The sequence below is a fragment of the Panulirus ornatus genome, chromosome 18 (genome assembly GCF_036320965.1).
Source record: "Panulirus ornatus isolate Po-2019 chromosome 18, ASM3632096v1, whole genome shotgun sequence".
NCBI lineage: Eukaryota > Metazoa > Arthropoda > Malacostraca > Decapoda > Palinuridae > Panulirus > Panulirus ornatus.
This window is the reverse complement of record NC_092241.1, coordinates 51,377,200-51,394,775: the sequence shown is the minus strand read 5'-3', so window position 1 is coordinate 51,394,775 and position 17,576 is coordinate 51,377,200. Positions and strand designations below refer to the sequence as shown.

The 17,576-nt window shown below is 41.7% G+C and overlaps 1 protein-coding gene across 6 annotated transcripts in view; it reads right to left on the bottom strand.

Moving 5' to 3' along the window:
* LOC139755079 (uncharacterized) overlaps nt 1–17,576 on the bottom strand; it is a 192,512-nt gene that overhangs the window by 110,121 nt on the left and 64,815 nt on the right. For all 6 annotated transcript variants that reach the window (XR_011714028.1, XR_011714029.1, XM_071673164.1 and 3 more), the window contains exon 4: nt 418–998. Coding sequence is in view for 4 of the 6 variants with exons in the window: in XM_071673164.1 (XP_071529265.1) it covers nt 418–998 (581 nt within the window). In the remaining 2 variants the exon portion in view is untranslated. The remainder of the gene's footprint in view (nt 1–417; nt 999–17,576) is intronic.

Genomic DNA, 17,576 nt, shown 5'->3' with positions numbered 1-17,576 from the left:
TAAAAATGCTTCTGTTACATCATACTGGAAGATTTAAAAAAAGGCAGAGTAAAGTAACCATTAAGCAATCACAGACAAAATCACCAAAATATCTAACATTCTAATTCCATTCCCATTTACATGGGGTGGATCAAATAGATACAAGCGTGCACCTTTTTTTGGTTATCAATTCTGCTGAAACGAGATTCTTAACCCTTACCCAATAGGCAAGCACAAGGGTAGGCATTCCTAATTCCTTGAGGAAGAATTGCAACTCAGCTATCTTATTCATTATAAAGCCATACATTATTATACACTTTGTGGATTAAGGGAATCAACATAGCTGTCAATGCTCAAATCAGTTTGAAAAATTTCAAATAAAACCTATTCTGTGAAATAAACCATCAAACATCAATACTACATCCTTTCACTGCTGACCTTAAGAGTGAGTGGGGCTAGAAGACGCTCCCTTGATGTTGTTGGGTTTGCTGGTGCAGTGGTGGAGACTTTTGACGGAGGAGCAGTGGAGAGATTAACGTTACCCGGTGTGACTGTGCCTTGTTTGCTGACCACTTGTTTGATGATCTGTGTGCCACCTAGAGCTGCTGTGGTGGGAAAGCTGTTACTGGTATGAGCTGATGGGTTGGTTTTGATATTGGGAACCTTGGTGGCAGGAGTTGCGACACTTTCTACAGTAGAAGCAGAGATGGTTTTGGTGGCAGGAACTGCTGGAACCTTTGCAGCAAATGTTGTTGTATTCTTTGAAGTAGGAGCTATCACAGTCTTAACAGAAGGGGTGGCTGTAGTGACACCAAGTGCTGTAGCACTAATAACATTTGTTTCAGTTCTGCTCACACCTGTGTCACTTCCCTGTACTTTGCTCTCCTCCCTGCAAACACTCCCTATACTATTCTTGACCCCAATTTGTGATCCCTCAGGAGTGGACTCTGGGACTGTCGACTGGACTGCAGGAGTTTCACTTGCAGCCTCAGACAGCGCCGCAGTCGCTCCTGCAGTTTCTGCCCAATTAAATGCAAATGTTTGTAAAACTTAGAAGCTATTGGATATCCAGGGAAACAATATTCTTTGATGAACAATTTAGCCATTTTCAAGTACACATACTTGACTTACTGAAAAAAGGGCAATGACTTACTGGAAAAAAGGGCAACCAGCAAATACATGAGTTAACCAATACCAACTCATACCTGCATCTATAAAGCAGTACAGTACCCAATTTGCATAAAAAAAGAGAAAGTTAATTTCATCAAGCCAAAAATCCAACATGATTTTGCAAAGCCATAAGAATATGAAAATCAAGATGTCCATCAGGACATGTACAGATTTGCAATACCACTCCATCATCGAACCAATGCTTAGGATCGATAAAACGAGTAATTTCAGTTTTAAATATGACTTGCTTAAAAAAATCTGAATAAAATTTTGATTCATGTATAATCATACATATAAAAATTGCTCCACCTTCCAACTAAAACTCCTCGTCTTTAAAACAAATTATCCCAAGTTCCATCATAATCACACTAGATATAACAAAGCTCATGTTCATATACCACTTATGGCAGTAGTATTTGGACATTTGTAATGGGAGCACAATTTGGCTCCATCCTCAAACCATGAGATAGTCTCACATGGTTTGATCAAACTATCTTCCTTAGCAGAGCTAGTAAATGGATGTAATCTAAGCTGTAAGGATTATGGGTCAATATATCATTCAATTCCATCTTCAAACCTGAGCCGAGGTTCAATAAAGGAATTACTTCACAAAATCAGATCAAAATTCAACATGATTCAGCACACCTTGCGAGAAAAGACTGATGTATTTATATACATACATACATATGCCTGTTCAAACTCCACCTATGAACTATGGATTCATAGACTAGGATCACCTAATTTTCTTTAACATGAAAGACCAAAGATCAAGAAAATAAAGTAGGCAGTATCAAAATATGTATTACTGGCATAAAATCTTCATTCAATTACAAGCCTGAAGATTACAGAAACAGGGAATCTGATAATGTCTGTTAAAACCTGGTTTCGCTAAGAAAACGTTATATGTAGGAAAAATATAGAGTACTATATGTGAATATGAAAATGTCACAATTCATCAAAAATTACACAACTTCAAGACCCCTTTTACGAGGCTTCTGTAGCTTCAAAGTTACACACCCACAAGGAGCAGAAAAATGGACTCCTTATAACTGAAAAGTTCCTTGACATGACAGTGCTTCATTCTATCCAATGCCAATGAGAAGGCCTCGCTGGTGGTGACTTTTCACTCGCTATGTAACCATTCGCAGTTAAGAGTTCAGTAACACCAATCATCTCAAATGAAATGTGAAGACTTACAGTGTCTGATAAGAATTCATCATGGACAAACAGCAAGAAATCACAAGTAAAAACTGAGATGTAAGTATATACATACATTAGTAGAAGTCTGTTCCCCTTTAGAATGTTAAAATACAAGGAGAGGAGGGTTTCTTGCCCCTCGCTCCTGCCCCATTTAGTCACCTTCTACGACACATAAGGAATACGTGGGAAGTATTGGGCCATTCTTTCATCTGTTTCTTTGAGATACCTCACTAATGCAGGAGATGGCGATTAAGTATAATAATAATAATAGTAAAAGTCATTTCCATTTAGTATTAACATGAATATCTACGGACATAAGCAAATAAAATGTGAATAAGAGCAAGGTTATTAGGTACAGTAGGGTTGAGGGTCAAGTCAATTGGGAGGTGAGTTTGAATGGAGAAAAACTGGAGGAAGTGAAGTGTTTTAGATATCTGGGAGTGGATCTGTCAGCGGATGGAACCATGGAAGCGGAAGTGGATCATAGGGTGGGGGAGGGGGCGAAAATTTTGGGAGCCTTGAAAAATGTGTGGAAGTCGAGAACATTATCTCGGAAAGCAAAAATGGGTATGTTTGAAGGAATAGTGGTTCCAACAATGTTGTATGGTTGCGAGGCGTGGGCTATGGATAGAGTTGTGCGCAGGAGGATGGATGTGCTGGAAATGAGATGTTTGAGGACAATGTGTGGTGTGAGGTGGTTTGATCGAGTAAGTAACGTAAGGGTAAGAGAGATGTGTGGAAATAAAAAGAGCGTGGTTGAGAGAGCAGAAAAGGGTGTTTTGAAATGGTTTGGGCACATGGAGAGAATGAGTGAGGAAAGATTGACCAAGAGGATATATGTGTCGGAGGTGGAGGGAACGAGGAGAAGAGGGAGACCAAATTGGAGGTGGAAAGATGGAGTGAAAAAGATTTTGTGTGATCAGGGCCTGAACATGCAGGAGGGTGAAAGGAGGGCAAGGAATAGAGTGAATTGGAGCGATGTGGTATACAGGGTTTGACGTGCTGTCAGTGGATTGAATCAAGGCATGTGAAGCGTCTGGGGTAAACCATGGAAAGCTGTGTAGGTATGTATATTTGCGTGTGTGGACGTGTGTATGTACATGTGTATGGGGGGGGGGGGGGGTTGGGCCATTTCTTTCGTCTGTTTCCTTGCGCTACCTCGCAAACGCGGGAGACAGCGACAAAGTATAAAAAAAAAAAAAAAAAAAAAATAACCAAATACAAAAGTCATCTTTATCTTTCTAAATAACTTCTACCTCTTCATCTCCAACAACAGATGATGAGCTATCTCAATAATGATGTTCTTGATTTGCTGGTGAATAGATAGTAATCAGAAACAACATATGTATGGAGGCAAGTTTAAGTGATATGGCCATGCGACTTCAATATGGATGAACAAAATTTTGTTATGCCAAGACTGCCTATAAAGTCTGCAAACATGTATGGACATGACTTCATTCTAACAACTAATGCTAAAGATCAACAGAACAAGTACAGATACGTGACTAAAAACACTCTGGAACACCTAAAGAAACTGGCATGTTCACTTTTTCCACCAAGGAATAGACAGGTGCACTTAACCATCATGGGTAGAGCATGCAATCCAGACCAATAGAATACTTCCAACCACAGAGTGGTGGGTGTACTTTACCATGAAGAGAAGGGCAGGCACACCACATACAATATAAATAATTTCCCAATTTCCTTTATAAAAGACAAATTCATATAAAATGAAAATGATACTGCCTATATAAAAAGCTGTTAAAAAAAAATCTGTATTTATTTGATCAAAATTCATTTTACAAAGTTTCCTTTGTTTTGACATTTTCAACATAATTTGATCACAATTGTTCTAAAATTTCCCCTTGTTTAGACATTTGTATCTTTTACTGTTTTTAGGAAGCAAGGGAAATGGTCAATCTGCATTAATGAAAAAAAACATCAAAAATCATAATGATATCAAATCTGATACATCAATGTAACCCTTCACAATTTAATGTTTCTGTCTTTCACAGCTGAAATACACAGTGAAAACTTTTTTCCATGCAGAGAGCATGAGAAGAATCCACATTTCCTCTGTCTTTGGTTTTCTACGATATTCATGTGATGTTAATCACAGAGTTTTTGAACAGCAATATCTAAAAGTGAGATGGAAGCATTTTGGAGTACAATCTAACAACAGTTAAACAGACATGACACCACGATAGATACAGGAAAGCAAATAATGATGTTTAAGTTTTGAACTAGATTATATAATTGAAGGTACACCCAAAGAAAAGCCAAGTTTACGTGATTGAAAAACAAGGGTAGTCTCTGTAATATTAGTTTAATGGTCAAGATTTGGAAATTAAGAAAATCTGTGTACTTAAGATTGTTCTGTACAGATGGCAAAAAGGCTAATGTTTAAGTATATGCAAGGAAGAAGAAATACAGAATGTACCTCTTTACTCAGGCAACCTTGTCACTGCTGGACCACAGAAAATACCGGAAAACAGAAATTGAGCACTAAGTCATAGACAGTTGACGATCCGATCTCACAGTACTCAAAGAACGTTTTTACACAAGTTTCTTTATCTAATTTTTTTCATTAACTCTACGTTTTTAATCACAGATAATGACTTCTGCTTATACTTATTAGCACTAGCACCATCTTCTGCACCTCTTGGTCTCTTGGATGACATCTTGAAGGATTAAAATACAGCTGAATATAAGAAGTCAACAAAACTGTTAAAAAGCTCAACTGCAGTGTAAACAGATTTTGGTGTCTCAGCGCTGCTAACAATGCCACCCAGGTGGCAGATCCCCAAACTAATAACTAAAGGGGGCAAATTCAAAATGTGCCAGACATGGGAGTTGCCAGACCACGAGCGCCGGATTGGAGAGGTACAACCTGTAGTAGTATTCTAAGGAACTTCAGGGAAATGACGAGCAAGAAATACTATAAGGCTACTAATGTACAACGCCATTGCATTACAACAGAACAAGGCCCCTTTACTGCTACTTAACATGGCTGTTGTGGGTCTGTTTTACAAATGAAAAATGCCTTTCTGTCACAACTAAGCAATGTCCTAATGATGCAACAGAACAAGACCCATTACTAATGAACGAGATCTTCATGTCTCTCATGGATAACAACCTTTTGTCAGTACTGAAGGGCTTTGTGTCACTTACGAACAAAATCTTTTTGCACTAATCAATAAATCCAATCATACAACTGAGTTACCTGGTGAAACTGTTTTTTGTGACATTACTGAGGAGGGCCTGTCACCACTAAAAAAGGCAGTTGTGTAGCTAATGAAATGGGACCTTGCATAACATACAAATCAGGTTTGTACATAGTGAGCAAGTCCATCATTTCATTAAACTGGCACTCATGTCAACATTAAAATAGGTCCAATTATCACAATTCCTCACCTCAGGTGTAATTACTGATTCTCATCATGGTATTCAAAATTCAAATCACCAAATCCTACTGTTACTTCTAGTGTCCACAACATTACTCAACATAAGTGCATGAGTCACAGTTCAACAAAGTCCGTGTCACTCCTCAACATTACTGAACAATGCCCTTGCATTATCAATCGTCACATACTCTTGTCACTCTTCAATAAACACCAATGTGCTAGTACTATGGCATCTAAATATCAAGTGTTCATATCTGTGCCCCTGCATAATGTCACTGTCACTAATGCTGTGCCTTTCAACCTTTTCCTTTACCATTCAGTGAAACACTTAACACTTTTTCAGCTTCACAGCATTGTCCTTGGAAACTTTCCACAGTACATCAGTTGAAAAACACTGAAATCATTCATGTGTCACAAAAGAATCACTGAAGAACAAGACCCTTGTATCATGAATCAGTGCCCACTCTTGAATCACTAGTTAACATAAATCCTGTGCCACTATTGTACAAACACTCGTGTTACTCTTGAACCGAAACTAGTATCGCAAATAAATACCAGCTCATGTCACTACTCAACATACATCCTTGTATCAGTCCTAAAAAACATGCCACAGCTGAATAATGCAGTTACAAATGAACATGACCCATATCACATCCCACTGCACAAATCAAAAGTGAACAATGCCCTTCAATTGCTACTCAAAAGATGATCATGTCACTAACAAACACTACTGTCACAACACAATGTCCAAATATCAAACCTCAACATACTAATCACAATAATTCACACACAACTTCCCACTCATGTACTCAAACTTAAATTTATCCATTAATAATCATAAAATACCTAATGCACCTTGTCAGTAAAAATCCACATCACTGCATCATCCATTTTACATCAAACACATCAATCAAAAATAAATATATGTTCATTTCACTTTTAAACACAGGTGTTACTTCATGAACTGTGTCATCTTTTGAAGAAAGACAACACAATCTCATAAAAGAAACCTTTTGCTTCAAAGGAGTCCATCCTGTCCCTGCTACCGAATGCTGTATATCCTTTGTGCTGCAGAAGCCTCTGAATTAAGGGTTCTGAGCTAACACCAGGACCCTTTCAAAATGGATTCCTGGGGTAATTATAAATATAATAACTAAAACACATCTATGTTACTATTCCACATAGTTTTCAGGACTCTGTACCTAAATATCACCACTCAACAAATACTTGTTAACACTGAAAACACACCAGTGTGTAGCTAATACCTACAACTGGTTTACAAGAATGCCCAACTCAACCCCCAGGATGTCAATGCAGTTTAGAAGAATGCTCCACTCCATTCCTAGGATGTTAAGTGTGGTCAAGAGGGATGCCCTACTCATGTCAGCATGGTCGAGAATGCCTCAACCCCAGGGTGTCAGCATGATCGTCGAGTGCATAAATCCAAGTCCACAAAGTAATTGTAGCCATGTTTTTTTTTTTTTTTTTTTTTTGCCGCTGTCTCCCGCGTTTGCGAGGTAGCGCAAGGAAACAGACGAAAGAAATGGCCCAACCCACACATGTGTTATGTCCCTCATTACCCCCAGTGTGTAAGCATGGTTAAGGAGTGCCCATGACAACCCAAGTGTATTAGCATGGTCAAGAAGAGTCCTCATTTCCACCCTAGTGTGCAGCATGGTAAAGATAAAAACCCAAACAACCATCTTCATCAGCAAACAAGGAGTGTGAGAGGTAAACAAATGAGGAGACAAGGCTACATGAAAGGGCAGTGGAAGGGGTATATGTGTAAAGGTTTAGAGTATGGATAAAAATACAGAACAAAGAAGAAAAAATGACATATCTCACTGTCCATGTTGGAAATGGAAGGATGAAGTGAAAAAGATTTAAGGTGATCAGGTCTTGAACATTCAAGAGGATGAAAGGCATGCACGGGATAGTGAACTGGAATAATAATGTGGTATATTAGGGACAACGTGCTGTCATTGGACTGGACCAAATATATGCCTCGCTGAAGCAGGGGGTGGCGATGCTGTTTCTTGTGGGGCAGGGTGGTGCCAGGAATGGAAGACAAGCAAGCATAAGTACATGTGATTATATGTATATGTTTGTGAATGTGTATGGAAGCAGAAGTGAATCATAGGGTGGGGGAGGGGGCGAAAGTTCTGGGAGCCTTGAAGAATGTGTGGAAGTCGAGAACATTATCTCGGAAAGCAAAAATGGGTATGTTTGAAGGAATAGTGGTTCCAACAATGTTGTATGGTTGTGAGGCGTGGGCTATGGATAGAGTTGTGCGCAGGAGGGTGGATGTGCTGGGAATGAGATGTTTGAGGACAATGTGTGGTGTGAGGTGGTTTGATCGAGTAAGTAATGTAAGGGTAAGAGAGAGGTGTGGAAATAAAAAGTGTGGTTGAGAGAGCAGAAGAGGGTGTTTTGAAATGGTTTGGGCACATGGAGAGAATGAGTGAGGAAAGATTGACCAAGAGGATATATGTGTCGAAGGTGGAGGGAACGAGAAGTGGGAGACCAAATTGGAGGTGGAAAGCTGGAGTGAAAAAGATTTTGAGTGATTGGGGCCTGAACATGCAGGAGGGTGAAAGGCGGGCAAGGAATAGAGTGAATTGGATCGATGTGGTATACCGGGGTCAACGTGCTGTCAATGGATTGAATCAGGGCATGTGAAGCGTCTGGGGTAAACCATGGAAAGTTCTGTGGGGCCTGGATGTGGAAAGGGAGCTGTGGTTTCGGGCATTATTGCATGACAGCTAGAGACAGTGTGAACTAATGGGGCCGTTGTTGTCTTTTCCTAGCGCTACCTCGCACACATGAGGGGGGAGGGGGATGTTATTCCATGTGTGGCAATGTGTCGATGGGAATGAATAAAGCCAGACAGTGTGAATTGTGTGCATATGTATATATGTATGTGTCTGTGTATGTATATATATGTGTACATTGTGATGTATGGGTATGTATATCTGCGTGTGGGCGTGTATGTATATACATGTGCATGGGGGTGGGTTGGGCCATTTCTTTCGTCTGTTTCCCTACGCTACCTCGCAAACGCGGGAGACAGCGACAAAGCAAAATAAATAAAATATACATATTTCTTTTCTTTCTTTTAAAGTATTTGCCATTTCCCGCGTTGGCGAGGTAGCGTTAAGAACAGAGGACTGGGCCTTTTTTGGAATATCCTCACCTGGCCCCCTATGTTCCTTCTTTTGGAAAATTAAAAAAAAAAAAAAAAATGAGGGGAGGATTTCCAGCCCCCCGCTCCCTCCCCTTTTAGTCGCCTTCTACGACACGCAGGGAATACGTGGGAAGTATTCTTAATCCCCTATCCCCAGTGATATATATTTTTTTTCTTTCTTTCAAACTATTCGCCTTTTCCCGCATTAGCGAGGTAGCGTTAAGAACAGAGGACTGGGCCTTTGAGGGAATACCCTCACCTGGCCCAATTCTCTGTTCCTTCTTTTGAAAAAAAAAAAAAAAAAAAAAAAAAAAAAAAAAAAAAAAGAGAGAGAGGGGAGGATTTCCAGCCCCCCCCGCTCCCTCCCCTTTTAGTCGCCTTTTACGACACGCAGGGAATATGTGGGAAGTATTCTTAATCCCCTATCCCCAGGGATAAGGGATATATATATATATATATATATATATATATATATATATATATATATATATATATATATATATATATATATATATACACGTGTAGGAAGAGAGGAAAGTGATTGGTTCTCAGTGAATGTAGGTTTGCTGCAGGGGTGTGTGATGTCTCCATGGTTGTTTAATTTGTTTATGGATGGGGTTGTTAGGGAGGTGAATGCAAGAGTTTTGGAAAGAGGGGCAAGTATGAAGTCTGTTGGGGATGAGAGAGCTTGGGAAGTGAGTCAGTTGTTGTTCGCTGATGATACAGCGCTGGTGGCTGATTCATGTGAAAAACTGCAGAAGCTGGTGACTGAGTTTGGTAAAGTGTGTGAAAGAAGAAAGATAAGAGTAAATGTGAATAAGAGCAAGGTTATTAGGTACAGTAGGGTTTAGGGTCAAGTCAATTGGGAGGTGAGTTTGAATGGAGAAAAACTGGAGGAAGTAAAGTGTTTTAGATATCTGGGAGTGGATCTGGCAGCGGATGGAACCATGGAAGCAGAAGTGGATCATAGGAAGGGGGAGGGGGCGAAAATTCTGGGAGCCTTGAAGAATGTGTGGAAGTCGAGAACATTATCTCGGAAAGCAAAAATGGGTATGTTTGAAGGAATAGTGGTTCCAACAATGTTGTATGGTTGCGAGGCGTGGGCTATGGATAGAGTGGTGCGCAGGAGGATGGATGTGCTGGAAATGAGATGTTTGAGGACAATGTGTGGTGTGAGGTGGTTTGATCGAGTGAGTAACGTAAGGGTAAGAGAGATGTTTGGAAATAAAAAGAGCATGGTTGAGAGAGCAGAAGAGGGTGTTTTGAAATGGTTTGGGCACATGGGAGAGAATGAGTGAGGAAAGATTGACCAAGAGGATATATGTGTCGGAGGTGGAGGGAACAAGGAGAAGAGGGAGACCAAATTGGAGGTGGAAAGATGGAGTGAAAAAGATTTTGAGTGATTGGGGCCTGAACATGCAGGAGGGTGAAAGGAGGGCAAGGAATAGAGTGAACTGGAGCGATGTGGTATACCGGGGTTGACGTGCTGTCAGTGGATTGAATCAAGGCATGTGAAGCGTCTGGGGTAAACCATGGAAAGCTGTGTAGGTATGAATATTTGCGTGTGTGGACGTATGTATATACATGTGTGTGGGGGTGGGTTGGGCCATTTCTTTAGTCTGTTTCCCTACGCTACCTCGCAAACGCGGGAGACAGCGACAAAGCAAAATAAATAAAATATATATCTTTTTTTTTTTTTTTATTGAGAGGGTGAAGGCATGTACAGAGCATCAGATTGGGGAAGAGCAGTGTGGTTTCAGAAGTGGTAGAGGATGTGTGGATCAGGTGTTTGCTTTGAAGAATGTATGTGAGAAATACTTAGAAAAGCAAATGGATTTGTATGTAGCATTTATGGATCTGGAGAAGGCATATGATAGAGTTGATAGAGATGCTCTGTGGAAGGTATTAAGAATATATGGTGTGGGAGGCAAGTTGTTAGAAGCAGTGAAAAGTTTTTATCGAGGATGTAAGGCATGTGTACGTGTAGGAAGAGAGGAAAGTGATTGGTTCTCAGTGAATGTAGGTTTGCGGCAGGGGTGTGTGATGTCTCCATGGTTGTTTAATTTGTTTATGGATGGGGTTGTTAGGGAGGTAAATGCAAGAGTTTTGGAAAGAAGGGCAAGTATGAAGTCTGTTGGGGATGAGAGAGCTTGGGAAGCGAGTCAGTTGTTGTTCGCTGATGATACAGCGCTGGTGGCTGATTCATGTGAGAAACTGCAGAAGCTGGTGACTGAGTTTGGTAAAGTGTGTGAAAGAAGAAAGTTAAGAGTAAATGTGAATAAGAGCAAGGTTATTAGGTACAGTAGGGTTGAGGGTCAAGTCAATTGGGAGGTGAGTTTGAATGGAGAAAAACTGGAGGAAGTGAAGTGTTCTAGATATCTGGGAGTGGATCTGGCAGCGAATGGAACCATGGAAGCGGAAGTGGATCATAGGGTGGGGGAGGGGGCGAAAATTCTGGGAGCCTTGAAGAATGTGTGGAAGTCGAGAACATTATCTCGGAAAGCAAAAATGGGTATGTTTGAAGGAATAGTGGTTCCAACAATGTTGTATGGTTGCGAGGCATGGGCTATGGATAGAGTTGTGCGCAGGAGGATGGATGTGCTGGAAATGAGATGTTTGAGGACAATGTGTGGTGTGAGGTGGTTTGATCGAGTGAGTAACGTAAGGGTAAGAGAGGTGTGTGGAAATAAAAAGAGCGTGGTTGAGAGAGCAGAAGAGGGTGTTTCGAAGTGGTTTGGGCACATGGAGAGAATGAGTGAGGAAAGATTGACCAAGAGGATATATGTGTCGGAGGTGGAGGGAACGAGGAGAAGAGGGAGACCAAATTGGAGGTGGAAAGATGGAGTGAAAAAGATTTTGTGTGATCGGGGCCTGAACATGCAGGAGGGTGAAAGGAGGGCAAGGAATAGAGTGAATTGGAGCGATGTGGTATACCGGGGTTGACGTGCTGTCAGTGGATTGAATCAAGGCATGTGAAGCGTCTGGGGTAAACCATGGAAAGCTGTGTAGGTATGTATATTTGCGTGTGTGGACGTATGTATATACATGTGTATGGGGGGGGGGGTTGGGCCATTTCTTTCGTCTGTTTCCTTGTGCTACCTCGCAAACGCGGGAGACAGCGACAAAGTATAATAAAATAAATAATAATATATATATAGCGACAAAGTATAAAAAAAAATATATATATATATATATATATATATATATATATATATATATATATATATATATATTTTTTTTTTTTTTATACTTTGTCGCTGTCTCCCGCGTTTGCGAGGTAGCGCAAGGAAACAGACGAAAGAAATGGCCCCCCCCCCCCATACACATGTACATACACACGTCCACACACGCAAATATACATACCTACACAGCTTTCCATGGTTTACCCCAGACGCTTCACATGCCTTGATTCAATCCACTGACAGCACGTCAACCCCTGTATACCACATCGCTCCATTTCACTCTATTCCTTGCCCTCCTTTCACCCTCCTGCATGTTCAGGCCCCGATCACACAAAATCTTTTTCACTCCATCTTTCCACCTCCAATTTGGTCTCCCTCTTCTCCTCGTTCCCTCCACCTCCGACACATATATCCTCTTGGTCAATCTTTCCTCACTCATTCTCTCCATGTGCCCAAACCATTTCAAAACACCCTCTTCTGCTCTCTCAACCACGCTCTTTTTATTTCCACACATCTCTCTTACCCTTACGTTACTTACTCGATCAAACCACCTCACACCACACATTGTCCTCAAACATCTCATTTCCAGCACATCCATCCTCCTGCGCACAACTCTATCCATAGCCCACGCCTCGCAACCATACAGCATTGTTGGAACCACTATTCCTTCAAACATACCCATTTTTGCTTTCCGAGATAATGTTCTCGACTTCCACACATTTTTCAAGGCTCCCAAAATTTTCGCCCCCTCCCCCACCCTATGATCCACTTCCGCTTCCATGGTTCCATCCGCTGACAGATCCACTCCCAGATATCTAAAACACTTCACTTCCTCCAGTTTTTCTCCATTCAAACTCACCTCCCAATTGACTTGACCCTCAACCCTACTGTACCTAATAACCTTGCTCTTATTCACATTTACTCTTAACTTTCTTCTTCCACACACTTTACCAAACTCAGTCACCAGCTTCTGCAGTTTCTCACATGAATCAGCCACCAGCGCTGTATCATCAGCGAACAACAACTGACTCACTTCCCAAGCTCTCTCATCCCCAACAGACTTCATACTTGCCCCTCTTTCCAGGACTCTTGCATTTACCTCCCTAACAACCCCATCCATAAACAAATTAAACAACCATGGAGACATCACACACCCCTGCCGCAAACCTACATTCACTGAGAACCAATCACTTTCCTCTCTTCCTACACGTACACATGCCTTACATCCTCGATAAAAACTTTTCACTGCTTCTAACAACTTGCCTCCCACACCATATATTCTTAATACCTTCCACAGAGCATCTCTATCAACTCTATCATATGCCTTCTCCAGATCCATAAATGCTACATACAAATCCATTTTGCTTTGTCGGTCTCCCGCGTTTGCGATGTAGCGCAAGGAAACAGACGAAAGAAATGGCCCAACCCACCCCCATACACGTGTATATACATATGTCCACACACTCAAATATACATACCTACACAGCTTTCCATGGTTTACCCCAGATGCTTCACATGCCCTGATTCAATCCACTGACAACATGTCAACCCCGGTATACCAAATCGATCCAAAAAAAAAATACATATATATATATATATTTTTTTTTATTTTGCTTTATTTTTATTTATATTTATATATTTTTTTTTATTTTGCTTTGTCGCTCTCTCCCGTGTTTGCGAGGTAGCGCAAGGAAACAGATGAAAGAAATGGCCCAACCCACCCGCATACACATGTATATACATACACGTCCACACACGCAAATATACATACCTATACATCTCAATGTACACATATATATACACACAGACACATACATATATACCCATGCACACAATTCACACTGTCTGCCTTTATTCATTCCCATCGCCACCTCGCCACACATGGAATATCATCCCCCTCCCCCCTCATGTGTGCGAGGGGGATTGACAAAGAGGATATACGTGTCGTAGGTGGAGGGAACGAGGAGAAGTGGGAGACCAAATTGGAGGTGGAAAGATGGAGTGAAAAGGATTTTGAGTGATCGGGGCCTGAACATGCAGGAGGGTGAAAGGCGGGAAAGGAATAGAGTGAACTGGATCGATGTGGTATACCGGGTTTGACATGCTGTCAGTGGATTGAATCAGGGCATGTGAAGCGTCTGGGGTAAACCATGGAAAGTTGTGTGGGGCCTGGATATGGAAACGGAGCTGTGGTTTCGGGCATTATTGCATGACAGCTAGAGACTGTGTGTGAACGAATGGGGCCTTTGTTGTCTTTTCCTAGTGCTACCTCGCACACATGAGGGGGGAGGGGGATGGTATTCCATGTGCGGCGAGGTGGCGATGGGAATGAATAAAGGCAGACTGTGAATTGTGTGCATGGGTATATATGTATGTGCCTGCGTGTGTATATATATGTATATATATATATATATACATATATATATATATATATATATATATATATATATATACATATATACATATATATATATATATGTAGGAAGAGAGGAAAGTGATTGGTTCTCAGTGAATGTAGGTTTGCGGCAGGGGTGTGTGATGTCTCCATGGTTGTTTAATTTGTTTATGGATGGGGTTGTTAGGGAGGTAAATGCAAGAGTTTTGGAAAGAGGGGCAAGTATGAAGTCTGTTGGGGATGAGAGAGCTTGGGAAGTGAGTCAGTTGTTGTTCGCTGATGATACAGCGCTGGTGGCTGATTCATGTGAGAAACTGCAGAAGCTGGTGACTGAGTTTGGTAAAGTGTGTGGTAGAAGAAAGTTAAGAGTAAATGTGAATAAGAGCAAGGTTATTAGGTACAGTAGGGTTGAGGGTCAAGTCAATTGGGAGGTGAGTTTGAATGGAGAAAAACTGGAGGAAGTGAAGTGTTTTAGATATCTGGGAGTGGATCTGGCAGCGGATGGAACCATGGAAGCGGAAGTGGATCATAGGGTGGGGGAGGGGGCGAAAATTCTGGGAGCCTTGAAGAATGTGTGGAAGTCGAGAACATTATCTCGGAAAGCAAAAATGGGTATGTTTGAAGGAATAGTGGTTCCAACAATGTTGTATGGTTGCGAGGCGTGGGCTATGGATAGAGTCGTGCGCAGGAGGATGGATGTGCTGGAAATGAGATGTTTGAGGACAATGTGTGGTGTGAGGTGGTTTGATCGAGTGAGTAACGTAAGGGTAAGAGAGATGTGTGGAAATAAAAAGAGCGTGGTTGAGAGAGCAGAAGAGGGTGTTTTGAAGTGGTTTGGGCACATGGAGAGGATGAGTGAGGAAAGATTGAAAAAGAGGATATATGTGTCGGAGGTGGAGGGAAGAAGGAGAAGAGGGAGACCAAATTGGAGGTGGAAAGATGGAGTGAAAAAGATTTTGTGTGATCGGGGCCTGAACATGCAGGAGGGTGAAAGGAGGGCAAGGAATAGAGTGAATTGGAGCGATGTGGTATACCGGGGTTGACGTGCTGTCAGTGGATTGAAGCAAGGCATGTGAAGCGTCTGGGTAAACCATGGAAAGCTGTGTAGGTATGTATATTTGCGTGTGTGGACGTATGTATATACATGTGTATGGGGGGGTTGGGCCATTTCTTTCGTCTGTTTCCTTGCGCTACCTCGCAAACGCGGGAGACAGCGACAAAGTATAATAAAAAAAAAAAAAAATATATATATATATATATATATATATATAAGAGAGATGTGTGGAAATAAAAAGAGCGTGGTTGAGAGAGCAGAGGAGGGTGTTTTGAAGTGGTTTGGGCACATGGAGGGAGTGAGTGAGGAAAGATTGACCAGGAGGATATGTGTGTCGGGGGTGGAGGGAACGAGGAGAAGAGGGAGACCATATTGGAGGTGGAAAGATGGAGTGAAAAAGATTTTGTGTGATCGGGGCCTGAACATGCAGGAGGGTGAAAGGAGGGCAAGGAATAGAGTGAATTGGAGCGATGTGGTATACCGGGGTTGACGTGCTGTCAGTGGATTGAATCAAGGCAGGTGAAGCGTCTGGGGTAAACCATGGAAAGCTGTGTAGGTATGTATATTTGCGTGTGTGGACGTATGTATATACATGTGTATGGGGGGGGGGGGGTTGGGCCATTTCTTTCGTCTGTTTCCTTGCACTACCTCACAAACGCGGGAGACAGCGACAAAGTATATAAAAAAAGTATATAAAAAAAAAAACATATATATATATATATATATATATATATATATATATATATATATATATATATATATTTCCCTGGGGATAGGGGAGAAAGAATACTTCCCACGTATTCCCTGCGTGTCGTAGAAGGCGACTAAAAGGGAAAGGAGCGGGGGGGGGCTGGAAATCCTTCCCTCTCGTTTTTAGTTTTCCTAATGAAGGAACAGAGGAGGGGGCCAAGTGAGAATATTCCCTCAAAGGCTCAGTCGTCTGTTCTTAACGCTACCTTACTAACGCGGGAAATGGCGAATAGTATGAAAAAAAAATTATACATCTGGGGATAGGGGAGAAAGAATACTTCCCACGTATTCCCTGCGTGTCGTAGAAGGCAACTAAAAGGGGAGGGAGCGGTGGCTGGAAATCCTCCCCTCTCATTTTTTTTTTTAATTTTCCAAAAGGAACATAGAAGGGGGCCAGGTGAGGATTTTCGCCCTAAGGCCCAGTCCTCTGTTCTTAACGCTACCTCGCATACGCGGGAAATGGTGAATAGTATGAAAGATGAGAGAGCTTGGGAAGTGAGTCAGTTGTTGTTCGCTGATGATACAGCGCTGGTGGCTGATTCATGTGAGAAACTGCAGAAGCTGGTGACTGAGTTTGGTAAAGTGTGTGAAAGAAGAAAGTTAAGAGTAAATGTGAATAAGAGCAAGGTTATTAGGTACAGTAGGGTTGAGGGTCAAGTCAATTGGGAGGTGAGTTTGAATGGAGAAAAACTGGAGGAAGTGAAGTGTTTTAGATATCTGGGAGTGGATCTGGCAGCGGATGGAAACATGGAAGCGGAAGTGGATCATAGGGTGGGGGAGGGGGCAAAAATTCTGGGAGCCTTGAAGAATGTGTGGAAGTCGAGAACATTATCTCGGAAAGCAAAAATGGGTATGTTTGAAGGAATAGTGGTTCCAACAATGTTGTATGGTTGCGAGGCGTGGACTATGGATAGAGTTGTGCGCAGGAGGATGGATGTGCTGGAAATGAGATGTTTGAGGACAATGTGTGGTGTGAGGTGGTTTGATCGAGTAAGTAACGTAAGGGTAAGAGAGATGTGTGGAAATAAAAAGAGTGTGGTTGAGAGAGCAGAGGAGGGTGTTTTGAAATGGTTTGGTCAAATGGAGAGAATGAGTGAGGAAAGATTGACCAAGAGGATATATGTGTCGGAGGTGGAGGGAACGAAGAGAAGAGGGAGACCAAATTGGAGGTGGAAAGATGGAGTGAAAAAGATTTTGTGATCGGGGCCTGAACATGCAGGAGGGTGAAAGGAGGGCAAGGAATAGAGTGAATTGGAGC